This window comes from Chelonia mydas, chromosome 12 (genome assembly GCF_015237465.2).
Source record: "Chelonia mydas isolate rCheMyd1 chromosome 12, rCheMyd1.pri.v2, whole genome shotgun sequence".
NCBI classification, from domain to species: Eukaryota; Metazoa; Chordata; order Testudines; family Cheloniidae; genus Chelonia; species Chelonia mydas.
This window is the reverse complement of record NC_051252.2, coordinates 18,687,423-18,702,944: the sequence shown is the minus strand read 5'-3', so window position 1 is coordinate 18,702,944 and position 15,522 is coordinate 18,687,423. Positions and strand designations below refer to the sequence as shown.

Here is a 15,522-nt window from a genome sequence, read left to right as displayed (position 1 = left end):
AGCATACTGGCGATTAACACTGGTTTTTTTTTCAGTGAGGACTCCGAATAGTAAACGCAGATTTTCTCTAGTTCCCAGACCTCTGCACTGAATACTACACAGAACAGTCTTCTGTTGTGTCACTCCAATATTGACTACCCATTAAAGACAGGGTAATGCACCTATGTCAACTGAAAAGTAGTGGGAGTGGAAGGTTCATGAAGTTTTCGGGGTACATTTGTAACCTTAGTGAAACTGGGGGACTAAGCAGCACCAGTTCTCACATCTTCCGTTGTACCTGTCAGCCTTGGGGAAGCCAGCTAGCTCTAAGTAAATCTCCATTCTTTTGCAGCTCCTAATTAAATCAGGGTTACACTTAAAATATCACAGTCCCCTTCCTCACAAGAGAGTCGTGTAAATAAACTGTCATAGAAACAGCCACAATGGATTAAATAGGTTAATCTCCTGTCTCTGGATAATAGCCAGCGTGTTACCAACTCACATGCAACAGACATTAATTACAACACTTTAGGGACCCAAGGTGTCAGCATGATCAAAGGAAAAGCAGCTATCTGCCATTAGTGTAACGTTAACAATGCTCGAAGAGTGACACTTGAATCCCCTCCAGTGGGAATCATGAAATGCTTTGTACTAGAGAATCGACTCTTTGTGGCTGTAAAACGGTTGTTTATACAATGAACAAATGGCTGTATGCATCTGTTAGCAAATGTGTAATAAAATAACTTGGGATGAAGACATTTTTTAAATGCAACAAGTAGCAGTAATTCTGGAGTCTGGGAAAGTAAAGGACATTTGGTCTTCAGGGTCTAACTCATTAGGAAGGTTTTGCTACTCTCACTAGTGAGTTAAAACTGGGTTGGATTTCGTCCTCTTCCTATTGGTTAAATGTTCCAGGGTTGTGGTGTCCCTCCTTTGCAGAGTATAATTATTGATCACCTTTTATGGAAATTCCTACATATTTACTGAGAATGGTTCAAGAATTAGCAAGAGATTATCAGTGGTCCTGAAAGTGTGCAACTTTCCATCTGCTGGATTGTGACACAAGAAGGTCAAGTAATTTTCCCAAGGTTGTACAGTGAATGAGGGACTCAGGATGGATTTGAACTCAGCTTCTGCTTGGTCCTAGACCTTTGCGATGAATACTACACAAAATAGCTTTCTGTTGTTACATTCCAGTATTTCCTATACATTGAAGACAGGCTAATGCAACTATGTCAACTGAAAAGTAACTGCTTTTGCTTGGAAGGTTACACGTTTAACATAAAATAAATAGTGTCTGAAGCCTTTGAATCCCTGGAATTTTACACCTAACTTTTTTTGAAACATCAATCAGAAATAAGAGTAAAAATTTAGAAAAAAAAATATCTAAACTCAGAGATGCCATGACTTAAAAGGGGAAGTGAACACTCAGATCTATAACTGCAAATATAATTCCCAAATTCATACTGCAAGGGAGTTCTCCATGTTTAGAAGAGGACTATGACAAAGAAGAATAAGGACCCTGACTGCACTGAACTAGTACAATCACTCGTCTTTGGAAATAAAGATGACAGATTTTGTCTATTTACCTTCCATTTTCTATGAGCCATATAACTCTGTAGCAGCAACTGGGACTTCAGGCAAAGCTTGGATTTCTTGGCTTTGCCAGGCAGATCATTTAGCCATTCGTGTTTCAGACACTGTGCTGCACTCATCCTGCAACTGGAAAATAAAATTTGTGAAGGGCTGTGATGTAATTGTTGCTACCACTATTGTGATTTACAGATAATCTCTTTGTCTGCTTGCAGTGGAATGGTTCAGCTGCTCTTCACTGATACCACATGTGAAAGGTTGTTTTTTCTAAATGAAAATAAAAGTAAACATACAAAAAAAGATGGGGGTAAGGCCCTTTATAGCTGCCAGTCATCTCAGCACAGAGAGCCTGCATGAAGACCAATTCTCACTCCTACCCTCTAGGTGGGACTAAGTGGTGCTTAGAGGTGTTTTAGGTTCTTCTGCACTTGGGTTTATGCCTGAATATTGTGTAGCCTTGTTGCTCTATTTGGATGTGATTTTGGAATGTGAATGGTAGAACACATGGCATTTATGTAGGACTGTGCCAAGAGCATCAAAGAACACAGAGATATTAATTTGTGGTGTTATGTAGTCCATCTCCCCTGACAATGCAAGAGCGTTCCCTTCAGTATATTTAAAGAGGATCACAGATGCCCACAAAAGTCAATTAACACTAATGAGAGCATCCATGTGTAAACAAAAGGTATGGCTTTCAAGTATTCCTCCTGCAGCTGGCTGGAAACTTATAGGTTCTGGTTCAGATTCAACTATCTGCACAGAGCTTCTCTTTGTGTTCAGTACTTTGAAGATGTGACAGCCAAAAGGTTTATAACTGAAACATAATTTAATTGTAATAAAAATAACTACAGTATGTAGACAATCAGCAAGGTGCTCAATCGAAGGTCATTCCCATGGGTCTTTGAAAACATATGGAATGTAAGAAAATCCTGGATCTTGTCTTTTGGGGCATCCTTTGTGCAATTTTTTTTCAAAATTTGAACTTGCCTTTGAACTTTGATATGAAAAGATAAGGTTAAGTCCTGCCTTTGGCTCACCTGCCACTCAAGGAAAAAGGTGTCAGCAGAACTGATGGTTAGCAGCCCTTTGCATAATGTGAACAGCCAGCCAGAATCCCTCCTGGTGAACAAGAACATGCTAGGAGATAGGACAAGCTGTTGCACCAGGTCATCCCCAGATGTCTCAGGAGGGAAGGGTTTGCTGTGGACTGGTCATTCCTCTTTCTCCAAGAGAGTGAGCCACAGCCTGCCATTATGCCTAGTGAGCAGCTGGCAGATCCAACAATGCTGCTTGCTTATAATAATAATAATAATTAATAATCATCTGCCCTTAAATAGCATTTTTCATCCCCAGATCTCTAAGTCCTCTGCACAAACTTAAAGCCTTATTAATTCCTTTTTACAGATGGGAGTCTCTCTCTGAAGTTAATATCCCACAGCAAGTCAGTGGCCGTCAGGAGCAGAAGCCTTGTCTTCTGACTCCTAGCTCTCTGTTCAAATCCACTAAATGACAATTACCCTTCCAGTTTAATGCCCATCTTAACTTTCATTGACAAGTTAGTATTAAGAACTTTATTATTAAATCTCATTTGCATAGTTTAGCTGAAAGCATAGGCCTGGGAACTCTGGGCACCCCCAGGTTTTATGCGGGACCACTGACCTCGTGCTCAGGCCTCCACTCCTCAGCCTGGGGCTTGGGTCCCAGCCTCTGGCCCTGCTACCCGGCCACTGGCCCTGTGCCTGGGTCTCTGCACCAGGGCCATGCCCCGGACTCCACTCCCGGTCACTCTCAGGTCCTGGCTGCTAGCCCCTCTTCCCAGCCGCTCTTGGGACACTGGCCCCACTCCCTGGCCACTGGCCCGGGGCCCTGCACCCGGCCCCCCACTCCCGGGGCTCTGCTCCCAGGGTCCTGGCAGCTGGCTCCACGGCCGGGGCTCTGCTACTGGCCCCGCATATGGGGTCCCACCTGCAGGCCCCATGCCCGCCTCCAGCCTATGCCCTGTTGCCCTGTCTGGGTCCCCCCTCCCAGAGACATGGCACTGCTCCCAGCCCCAGCTTTGGGGGGAGTTGTGGACAGTGGTAAGGGGGCTGGCTTTCAACACCCCCACTATTAAAAGAGTTCCAGCACCACTGGCTGACAGTCTGGAAAAAGCCAGTGTTCTAAGTGTTCCTGTTGGCAGTTTTCTCCTAAAACAATGTGAAACATTCCCATTATTGGTAGGAGTCGTCACTGGACACATGTTCATCAAGGGAAGACGAGGCCCCTGTATCTTCATTCGGCATCAGTATTTGACAGGCTGGACCATATTCTGTCCTGCAATGCAATGTATACAGCTCCCTTTGACTTCAATGGGAGCTGAGCGTATGACTCCAAGAACAGAATTAGGCCCCAAATGGTTCTTTGTACCTATCCAGTATATGGAAGACACTTGGATTGGGAATTATGTCACTTTCATAACTGCAGCTACTACTTATGACCTTTTGTATTTTGAGAGACATTTTTGCAGTTTGTATCAATGCTCATAAAGAAGCCAAAGTGATGACAGAACTAGCTCCTGGACATCTGTGAAAGGTTCTGAAAACAAAACAAATGATTCACATTTCCTCCGCTTCAGCTCTCTTGCAACAGGCACAGTTACTGGGAGAGCCTTTACCTTGATTGAAATACGTTGACATTTTTCTTTTAAAAAATGAGGTTTGTGTCACTACTGAGCTGCCTGGTAGACACGAATATGGCAAAAGAAAAGTCATAGTACTAACTTTCAATGATTGGCTGCCACACACACATTTAGCTAGGAAGGACTTATTCTAAATGGTAAGGCTGCCATGACAAACATAGAAGAAGATACCTCTTCTCCTTCACAAGGAGTTTGGAAATAAAGTCTTTTGCCTCTTCTGAGAGTTGTTCAAATGCTTCTGCATCAAAATCCCAGCTGCAGTTCACTATGTAATTCATTGTCTCTGCGTCCGTTTCTCCTAGGAACGGTGATAAGCCACTAAGCCTTTAAAAAGAAGAGAGAGAGAGAGAAATGGGCAGCTAATAATGGGAAACATGCATTTCTCCTATGTATTCTCACTGTGCTCACTGCTGCTTTAGAATCACTTAGGAAAGAGGGTTCCAGCTAGATACTGTCCCAAAGGCCAGTGCAACATGTGCTATGGTGGGGCTTGGCTACCTGGCTCTGTCCCTAACTACTCAGGTCAGTGGGTCTGTAATAACTAGGAGCATGGTGGCACAATAAAGCTCAGTCAGGGGGAAGGAATGCTTCACGTTGCCCATTTGCAATTCACTCAGCCAACTCCAGGGTCAGAGTGAATGGATACCCCAGGAACTGAACTCAATGCGATGTGAGCACATGATCAACTGCTTCTTCAGACAGGAATAGGACTGCTCAGCTGCCTAAAGCTAAGCATGCACATAAGTGCCGAACTGAGGCCTAAATCCATATTTACTCTGGATTAAAATACTGTTTGAAATATAAAATATTGTCTTCAATTAGTCTCTAAGCCCAGATTTGTTTCTTCAATCATTTATGACTGGATTCACATACAAATTTTTTTTTGGCTTCTACATAAACTTAAATAAAAAATGACCCAGTCCACTGAAAACAGCTACAAAAAAATATTGCAATGCTGTGTAGGTAGCGAGCCTGTAGAGATGACCCCCCATGCCTCGCAGCCTAAACTCCGGGGGAGAATTTTAATCCCATGCGTGGCTGTGAAGTGAATTTTTCAGGCCCAGGAAGTAACTCCACACAAGACAGGAATAACTCTTGTGTGCATGTTGGGAGCAAAAGTCCTTTTGGATCAGGTTCCCAAAGGCCTGATTTAAAATGAAAAGATAAGTCTGGGACCTCAATAACTCATTGAAAGCAGAAGTTCTGTTAAGTTTCAGGCAACTGATTACACCTTGTCTGAGTAAATTAAACTTAATTTGTTTTGTTTTTATTAACTAATTAGACACCAAGAAGGCAAAGAGAAAACAGAGGGTTTAAGTATTTAGAATGAAGATTGATTGTTTTTCAGGTATTTAAAGTTGTGTGGCAGTGATGTTCCCTTTCATTGGCTCTCTCTTTTGGATAATGAAGTGAGTGCAACAAGAAAGACACACTCCCTAGAAGGGAATCTCTGAATAGGCTGCATTCCAGCTCTGCAAATACCTTCCACTGGCCTTTCTTACAGAGCAGATGAAGCCATGGCCATGACCCACACAGAGGCTTACTCACAGCATATACGTGATGACGCCTACACTCCACATGTCAGTTGGGAACGAAACAAAGTCATAGTTCACCACTTCGGGAGCCAAGAATTCAGGAGTGCCAAAATTAACTTTCAGCTTCTCACGAGGTTTGTACCTTCATCAGAAACAAGAAGGGGCATCAGCAATGACAGCAGACTAAGTACATGCACTGCACACTTGCAAAAAGAACTATCACATTTTTCATACTGTAGCAAAGCCGGACAGGTACATTCTACATCTAAGTCTTCAAAGATGCAGAATTTCAGCCTGTGCATCCCCACAGAGAGTTTTTATAATTCACAGTCACTTCCAATTAGTTTGATCAAATGTTTAAGTGAATCAGCCATTTAAATCTGAACAAAATCAAAGAAACTAAATCATTTGTATTAACTTTTTGTCTCTAGTGAATCACTCTTCTGGTGCATATTCTAACTTTGGCACTCTGCTTCAATTCAGAAAGTCACAGTTATAAACAGCTCATTATCCATCATTTAATTTTCCTAATTTAGACAGGTGCTAGTATGGCAGGAGAAAGAGCCAGAGAAAGACTTAGGACAATAAAAATATGGTTGCAACTAAAAGTTGCATGATTACATTAGAATCACCGCCATGTCTTCTGCAAGCTGCTGTATGCCCCCATGTGGTGATTCAGCTAATAAGATCAACCCAAGTCACAGGAACAGAGGTGGATGAAATAGGCTGAGGGCACTACAGTTGGTTTTCTATGTTATTACAGACAAAAATCAAATTGGAATAGCTAACATTCAGGCACATGTAACCCAACCTCTGTCACTTTTATAGATACTATGTTTGAGTGAGAAATGTCTGGCACAAGTTCTAAAGAAATCATCCTCAAACTAGAGAGACAAGGTGGGTGAGGTACTATCTTCGATTGGACCAATTTCTGTTGGTGAGAGAGACAAGCTCCATCCTCAATCCTCAAATTGGCAGACACAGGGCTTAATTCATGTTGCAAGTACATGATAGTGTAACCTACACACCCCCATGTGGCAACAAGCTTTCCACAAAGAGAGGACAGCTTTAAACTCTTGCTGGTCTCCAGAGGAGACTCTCGAGCAAAAGTTGTTCAGAAGATGCACTGAACCAACTTCCATTTTTAGGCAAGTTTGGAGATATTTTGCTCAGCAGGATCCCAAACCATAATTCACTGTGTAAAAGTGCTCAGATCACAGAGTTATGGACACAATATAAATGCCCAGATGGAACCCTGAGAAGGGATCATTATTTGATTTTAGTAACCAGCAGGTTGGTTTTGCAGGAAGTGAAAGATGTTAATAATTTGCTAGTTAATATAAGGAAGGGCACAGTCTTGCAATCATCACTCAGTAATAACTCCAATTAAAGTTAATGGGAGTTTTGCCTATGTAACGAGTCAGATCAGGCCATAAATGTTTGTTGTTTTTTAAAACACTATTTCTTGCAAGACTATGTTTCCAAACTGGCTTTAATAAAACCTTTTCTATTGGGCACCCCTTTCCCTAAAGCTGTAATTTTGTTTGTGTACATTTTTTTCTATTTTTATAAAATCCTTTTAAAGAAAAAAGCTCTTTGAGCTGAAAGTACATGGGTTTGTGTAATGAGAACCCCACAATGTTTAGAAAATAATTTTTAGGTAAATATTATTATTATTATGCTACCATAAGAAGTTGTTGATTTCTTCTCTGGAGGGACTAACTCATGCCCATACCTCCTGTTTTCACTCAAATATCCCTCGCCTTTTCCTTTAGGAAAGAGAATCATGCTTCACAGCTGCTTATGTTTTTTCCCCCATATTCTTATTTTTTTTCTGTATATAAAACTGAGGACCCTCTTTTCTGGTCACTGCAAATATGTAATAATAGGCAAAGTCATAATGAAGAGGGCAAAGAGGAGTCCTTAACATAACCGACTCAGATGCAAACATCATCTATATCACTGAGCCGCTTCTGGACAACCCTTTGGAGGTACAAAAAGAAATAAAAATCCTTGAAAAATGAAACAGCAGCATATGGGTTAAGATGTAATGTTTACATAAAATTTTCTTTGGCACAACAGCTATGCATCCTCTGGTAAAAGCAGGGCTAATGCTGGTAACATTTCCTAAGGTGAAACATAAAGAGTTAAAAAATTATTTTAGAACTGTTTAGTGAAATCCTGGTTCCACAGAAGTCAATGGGAATTTTGCCATTAATTGCAAGGGATCCAAGATTTTACCCACTGGCTTTCCCCTGGTTCAGTGCAAGTGAGGGCAAAACATAGATGCAATGGTAATAGCAAGGCCTGTCAAGCCCCTGAGAACCCGGAGAGAAGGCTGGGTCTGGATTTTTATTTAAGTTAGAGTGGTCAGAATACAAGCAGCCCAAGCAGCCCTGCAAGAGAACTGGGTCAGCATAGAATTGATGTAAACCATGACCTGTTGTTCACCTAATCAAATAATCTCTACCTACAGAATTAAGTTAACATTTCCTCAGGACTCAACTATTATTCTGTTCTTACAAACTCATGGTCACTTGCTCCACTCTGTAATACCAGACTCTCAAAAGAGCTGCGCTCCTTTTAGATGTAGTTTCATATTAACTGGAGAGAGGGATGAGAGCTAGCAGATCATAGCTGCCACCCACCCAGACTTAGACCAAGGGACTTTTTCAGTCTCCCTGGCTGTTTTGCAGAAACCTTCCCTATGGTATAGGACCCACTCCTGCACCAAGGATATAATTGGCCCTTAATAAATGATAAGTAACAGCTCTGCTCTCTCCTCCTAGTCTTAGGGAGAGTATGTGGGATGGTGATCAGGGAATATTTCCCCACATGCCTAGTGTTAAGTAAAAAACCTGGGGCAGGCACAGAAACTACCAGGCCTCGTTCTAACCATGTCCACGTGAGAGGTGTTAAATCCTGTACCATTTGGCTGATGTAAATGACCAATGTAAAAACTGGACCCCAGCTCACACATGATGCTGTATATAGGTCTCACAGCCTTCAAATACTGAACTATGTTAAACCATAACAACAGAAAGTGAGCATTGGTACATCTTTTGCTTGACACATTCATAGGAGTTTGACAAAGAAAACACTTATCAAGCCTCCTATTAGTCCCTCTCCCTGCTGTCGCAGGAGTGTTCTAGAACATTCTCTAGTATTTTGTCCATTCTAATTTTAAATGTCCCAAGACATGGGGCTTCTATGTTTTCCATGGATGGCCTTGCTACAGCTTAGTATCCCTCACTGTTAGGCTCAGATTGAGCATGCATTTTCCTTCCCTTAATTGCATTCCATTACTCGATGTTTCACCACTATTTATTGGACCAGCTAATTCCTCTCTCTCCTTGCTGTTTACCCTCTAAATATTTATAGGTGTTTATGCCTCACCTTAGCTGTCCTTTAGCCAAGCTACCCATATTAATCTTTTTTGCCTTTCTTCTTAAGTCTAGCTCTCTGATCATTTTTATTCCTCCACTCTCAGTTTCCACCAATTAAGCAATATCTTTCTGGTAATGTGGTTTCTAGAAGTGAAAACAGTATTCCAGGTGCAGTCACACCAGTGCCAAAAGAGAGATCATTACTGCCCTGCTCTGTGATACCTTTGTGCGTAAAGGCCAAAACTGCATTCTCCACATTGCAGCCATTTCAGACTGCAAACTCATGGCTCATTTCCTATACACCCTCATCCCTTACCCTCATCCATGAGAAGCCAACATTGTGGCAGATGAGGGATAGAGACTGTGGAATTAGAGCTAATCCACTGTATTCCTGTTTCAAATGAGATAGTTTTGTCATGCATTTTACCATCTGTCTTGGGGGTTTTAGACTGAGGCCCAGCGCTGCAAAATCTGAGCACCTTCAATATAAAATCAATAGCAACGGTGAAGTCCCTAATGGACGTCATAGAGTCGCTGGGGGAAAAACCTCTATTTGAGACATTATTGTGTGTAAATGAGAATACTAATACAACATTAGCCTGCACAAATGTCACTGGAAAAGACAACATGACAGTTAGTGCACTAAGTTACAAATTCATGCCTGCAGGAGCATGTTGCTTTGCTCCTTCATATTTCAAAATCACTTTAGAGTCACTGAAATGTGTGAACAAACATCACAAGAATGAAAGAAAAGAAAATGTCAATGGATTTTGAGTGGCTCATAGTTGAACTTACCTCCTAGCTAAACCAAAGTCAATAATTTTAATCTGGTTTCCAGTGCGATTTATACATAATATGTTTTCAGGCTAGAAAAACAAAAAAGAATATTTTTAGTTAAACAAATGACAGTGAAATTGCACATAAGACACACTAACAAGAAGAGTAGCCAGAAACATGACCTGAAGTGCAAAGATACAGAACTATTTCAGGGAAAGATTTTTAAAACAATGCTAGTTCACTTCTTTGTTTGTTCACATGTGTCAATCTCACCTTTATGTGGTTTACTACAATGGTGGTTGTATTTTTCCCATTCATTTCCTAAGGCTCTGTTCTATCCTGGCACCATGTGCAGAATACATTATACTAATACAAATATATATTTGAGCCCAACTGTGGTGAAGGACAGCATGGTTCATGGGCTGGTTATGGGGTGCCTAGAGGGCTTGTATAGGAAAAATTACTCTAAGTCTAGTTGGGAATGTTACCCACAGATCACTTGTTGAAATGTTCCCTTCATTTTTCCCCTTAAAGGGGAGAGAATCAATGATGTGGCAAAAGAAGCAGGGATAAATATTCAGAGGTTTATTGAGATCAACTTTTCCCCTTGGTCTGTTATTACCATGGGAGGGTGATTTTTGGGCCCCATCATCCTCCTAACTGGCTCAGTAAAATGTGTGGGCTTGGATCTCTCCTGCAGGGATTTCATTCCTTACTGCTGCCATGGGGAGTAACTATTTTCCCAGATTTGGCCATAGCAGAGGTATCACATAACATAATTTAAAGGGGTCCTTTTTAGGGGAGGACTGAATGGACACCTTTGTGTGGAATGGTTTAGCAAGCCAGGTGGCAGACGCTATAACACTGGGTTTATTCAAGAAAGTGCAGTATCTTGAGAGACCAGAATGCAAACAAGGAATGAGCCTATTACAGCTAAGTAGCATTTGCTTTTCCATCAAAATTAAATGTGTGTGTTCTTTTTTTGGTGACGTTTTCAGTCTCACTTGTCAGGAGGTGAATGGAGAGTTACTGGGAAGCCACTTAGCTATCCAAGGCTCAGCACCTCACAAGACCAGGTCCTAAATCCAACTATTATATTTATTATAAATATTATAATTATTTCACATGGATATTGTGGTTAGGGCATTTGGAAAAATGTCCATTGAAACAGATTTTGTAAAGAAAATTGGATTTTCAACTAAACGAAGTTCTAAATGGGAAGTGGCTCCTTTCTGCAAATAATTCCAGCTTTTCATTGAAAAATCAAAAACAATTAAAATGATTTTCAATTTTGGGGGTTTTCAACAAAAAAAAACAAAATTTTCCACAAACCAAAACACCCACAACACTTTCCAAACAGCTACAATTACAGTAGCAACTGCACATCAACCACATAGGGCTACCATTGTGCTAGACATTGTATAAACTTATAGAAAATGATAGTCCCTATGCACAAAGAACTAGTGAAGAATTGTCACTAGAACATGTTAGTTTACAATGGCTCAGTTCCAGATTGTCAGTGGGAGACACAGACAAGGACAAACATGAGAAGAAGCAAAAGAGAGGACAGGTCTAATAACACAAATATAGAGGGGCTTCTAAACCGTCTATTTTCTCAGGTGACAAACCAAGGCACAATGCAATTCTACACAGCTCTGAAAAGCTTCTGATCTGAAAGCTGTAAAAGCAGAGGAACCTGCTGTTTATTTAATCATCTTTAAAATAAGCTATCAAATTTAAGAAAAGATTAAACATTAAAGAAAAAAATTAATTTTCCAGGGTTAATTCACAGTGGCCACTGAACTAAATTAGTTTATTTCATTACAAGATGAAGGGGATGAGAAATTACCCTCTATTCGCAGCTCCCATACATACAGACTCTCCATACAGCACAATGTACAGTTTAGCCAAAGACCTGATATCTGTAACTACTGACCTTCAGGTCTAAATGGAGAATATACTGCTGATGTATGTAGTGGACTCCTTCACATATTTGTTTGGTAAAAAGGATTGCATCCAACTCAGTTAGATGGTAGTTCTCATCTGTGATTCTGTCAAATAATTCACCACCATCAACACTAAAATATTGACAAAGAGAAATGTGAAAAAAATACACATATTCCTTGTTAGATTGGGGGTTAGATGCCTAGGCACTTTGGAAAATCCCACTAGGCCCCTATCTTCATCTTTAGGTGCCTAAGTCCCTTTAAAAATCTGGCCCTTTGTCTCTGTCCTGCTACTCTTCTTCACACTCTCTCTGTTCATTCAGTACTAGCCTTCTCAAAGTATCACCAGACACTCTCATTGCTAGTGGTGCAAAGGCAATTCCTGACTTTTTGAACAGCGTTTATGAACCTCTCCATCAAAATCATTCCTACTTTTTGTTTCTAACTTCTCCAAAAACCACATTGTTTTCCCTCTTCTCTGTCTCTCTTCAGTTCCCTCTCCCTCTGCTATTTCTTTAATTTAACTCTCATACCCTTAAAAACTTGCTAGGTACAGTTCATATAGAAAATGCAGTTGTGTTGTATCTATGGGCCAAACCCACGCTAATGAAAAATAAAACATACTGATGTTTTTCTCAGAATAACAGACCTGTCTGAAATCCCTCTATACTCTCTGGGGTACAGCTGGTATTCTTACCATTTCTTTAAGTTCTGATATTGTCAAATATGTGATTTTCTCTTAAAGAGTTTGCTTCTAAAAATGAAAGAAGCCTTCACTCAGGTTGGGAAACACTTGTAGTATTCCCACCCCTCAGCCCAATGTATTTTCCTCCATTTCTACTACTGGCTTGAGCAACCACCAAGTTCAAAAGAGCTGACGATTCCTAATATCACTTTAACTTACTATTCCATGATCAAGGTGAGGTTGTTCTTGCATTCAAAAGCATCATAAAGCTGGATCAGATTCACATGGTTTAACTGGTTCATGATGTTTATTTCATTTTTCACTTCCTCCTGAAACGTTACAGACAGGAAGATAACAATAGTGACTAGCAACCAGCAGATGCTCCTATTGGAGCATGACCACGAACACTCTTGTGCGCATTCAAATACAAACATTCACACAAAAACTAGCCATTCCCCAAACATTCATGCCAACCGATTCCCTGCACACACCAGTGTTAGTGTAAGCAGAGTCTGGATGAGCTCTCCCCTGACATCTAGTGGTGAGCTGTGGAAAAAGACTTCAGAAGCTGATCTCATTTGCATGGACGCACCCACCCTGCCTAGCTGCTCATCATGATGGGACTGCTTGCCCAAATGATCACTTGTGGCCGATGTTGGATCCCCAGTCTCCTTGTTATTGGGGCAGGAGTAATAAAGTGTTGCTATCCTTGTTGTGTGAACCGAGGGCAGCAGAACTGTACCTGCCATATCACAATGGAGGGACTCACCCTCAACTGAACAGCACTCGCTAGACAGAGGACATGGGTTCCAAAGCCCAATGAGTTGAGAGAGGGTGGGTACATGTACCTGGTGGTGTAGACCCTGTTTAAGGCTCCATTTGACCCTTCTTCTCTCTATGGTATAATAAAAGAGCCAATTTAGGCTCAATTGAGAGTCTTATTACATGCTGCAGAGCTGAAATCTCTGGTATCTAGGTCTACTTTGGGACAGTGTCTCTATTGCAAGAGACTGCCCAGTGTGCACCAGCAATGAGTCTCCCCCACTAACAGCTGAAATCACTGAGATCTGTGTTAAGTGTCGGGGGGCCCTGAAGACATCTTGGTGAGCAGGTAGCTGGCAGAGAGGCGTGGCAAGCGGCCAGCAGGGTGGCTGGCGGAGAGGGCCAGAGCAGAGCCCCACAGAGGCATGGCAATCGGAAGTTGGGGCAAGAGCAAGTGCCCAAGCAGTGCAGCGTGTAAGATGCCTCCTTTCCCCCCCACCCTCCACACAGGATGGGAGGTGAACTCTGCGGATGAACCTCTTAACTCTGGGGCTGCACTGGCCAAGGACAGCAACTGTGAGTGGAGTATAGAGAAGGGATGGGAACATTAAAGGGACTTCTGGGTTGCTGAACTTAAGACGCTGAGGGGAAAAGGACACTGCCCAACTTACTTGGGGGTGGGTCTTTTGCTCATGGTTTGTGTTTATGAGCGGTGTATTCCCAAATTAATGCTGAGTTACTTCTCTCCTTTTATTAAAAGTTTTTGCTACACTCAAACTCTGTGCTTGCAACAGAGGATGTATGGCCTCTGAGAGGCACTCAGTGGGTGGTGTGTAATTGTCCCAGGTCACTGGGTGGGGCTCGAGCCGGTTTTGTGTTGTATTGTTGACAAGGAACCCCTAGATACTGAACCCGGCCCTTGTTACTGCTGAATTCACCTGGCAGAAGGTTTACATTAGTGAACACCAAAATAACAGGACATCAAACCTGGTCAGATCAAACAGTCATATAGGATTCAAGCAAGTAGTTACTAAGGCTGGTTTTGTCACACTTGATACAATGTTGAGTGGGAAAATACTTTAATAAGGAAAGCGATGCGCAGGTGCTTGTAATAAGCCAGATTTACAGTGTCTGTCCATGGAGGTTCACAAAACCATACTTACCCTTTCCTTTGCTCCTTTCACTTTTATTATTTTGGCTGCCAGGTTAAGACCAGTTGACACCTCCGTGCATTTGTGAACTTGACCAAAACGCCCCCTGTTTGATACAGAGAAATACACAGTAAAATGACTTTAAAGTAACTTGCTGCAGAAGCCTTTCAAACAACTATTCTTATCATTGATTAAAAATAGCCTGGTACAAAGTGAACAGAATCAGGTGGTCTGTAGCATGAATCTCCTCTTTCTCTCAGCTTATGAAGGATTAGTTTTATCTTTCCAGCCAGTTGTTCAATTCTTACATTAAAATATTATGCTCCATTTGTATTACTACATTACACAATGACATGGTAACCTGCTGATATTCTTTTTTGGTTCTGTAATTATACACTCCTGCTGTCCTTCAGTGATGCATAGTGGGGTATATTAACAAGGATATTTCTGGTCTGATCACGTAACTTTTAAAATTACATTAAAGCCAATAACTACAGGGCACACATTTATTGCATGATGTAAATTGTCTCCTACCTCACCCATGCACTTGATTTTTAAGCACCGTCTTTTCTCCCACTGCATCACCATCATGCTTGGACCTGTTCGGCCATATTTGCACTTATCTCCACCTGGAAATCATACTCTTCCAAATTACAAATAAGTGCAGAAAAATGAAAGGGCCGAAGGGAAGTGCTCACCGCAAGAGTGAAACCCAGGTGCTATGTCAAAATAATGTCAGTTTGAAAACTCAGCCATTAACACCCTTTAACATGCTGTTGTTTGTGTTACTGGGATGAAGCTGACAGCTTTGCTTTTGTTGGTCATTGGGCCACTTTCTAGAAGGGGGGGGGGGGGCTGTATGAATGGAATGTCCTGCATCTCCCAGAGAGGGGGCTAATCTTCATGGATGGAGACTAGCTGGAGCAGCAAGGAAGGTGTTAAATGAACAACTCAATGGGAGGGTGCTACAGCAGGAAATACATTACAAATTTAAACTCAGTGAGGCATGAACAATTGAACCAATGTGACAA

The 15,522-nt window shown here is 41.5% G+C and overlaps 1 protein-coding gene across 4 annotated transcripts in view; it reads right to left on the bottom strand.

Annotated features, from left to right (window-relative positions):
* The window catches only part of MYLK3 (myosin light chain kinase 3), a 63,236-nt gene that overhangs the window by 640 nt on the left and 47,074 nt on the right, over positions 1-15,522 (bottom strand). For all 4 annotated transcript variants that reach the window (XM_043525946.1, XM_037878300.2, XM_037878301.2 and 1 more), the window contains 7 exons: positions 14,504-14,597; positions 12,798-12,907; positions 11,884-12,025; positions 9,966-10,036; positions 5,798-5,926; positions 4,421-4,573; positions 1,569-1,701 (listed from right to left, as the gene is read on the bottom strand). In XM_043525946.1, the coding sequence (XP_043381881.1) occupies positions 1,569-1,701; positions 4,421-4,573; positions 5,798-5,926; positions 9,966-10,036; positions 11,884-12,025; positions 12,798-12,907; positions 14,504-14,597 (832 nt within the window). The remainder of the gene's footprint in view (positions 1-1,568; positions 1,702-4,420; positions 4,574-5,797; positions 5,927-9,965; positions 10,037-11,883; positions 12,026-12,797; positions 12,908-14,503; positions 14,598-15,522) is intronic.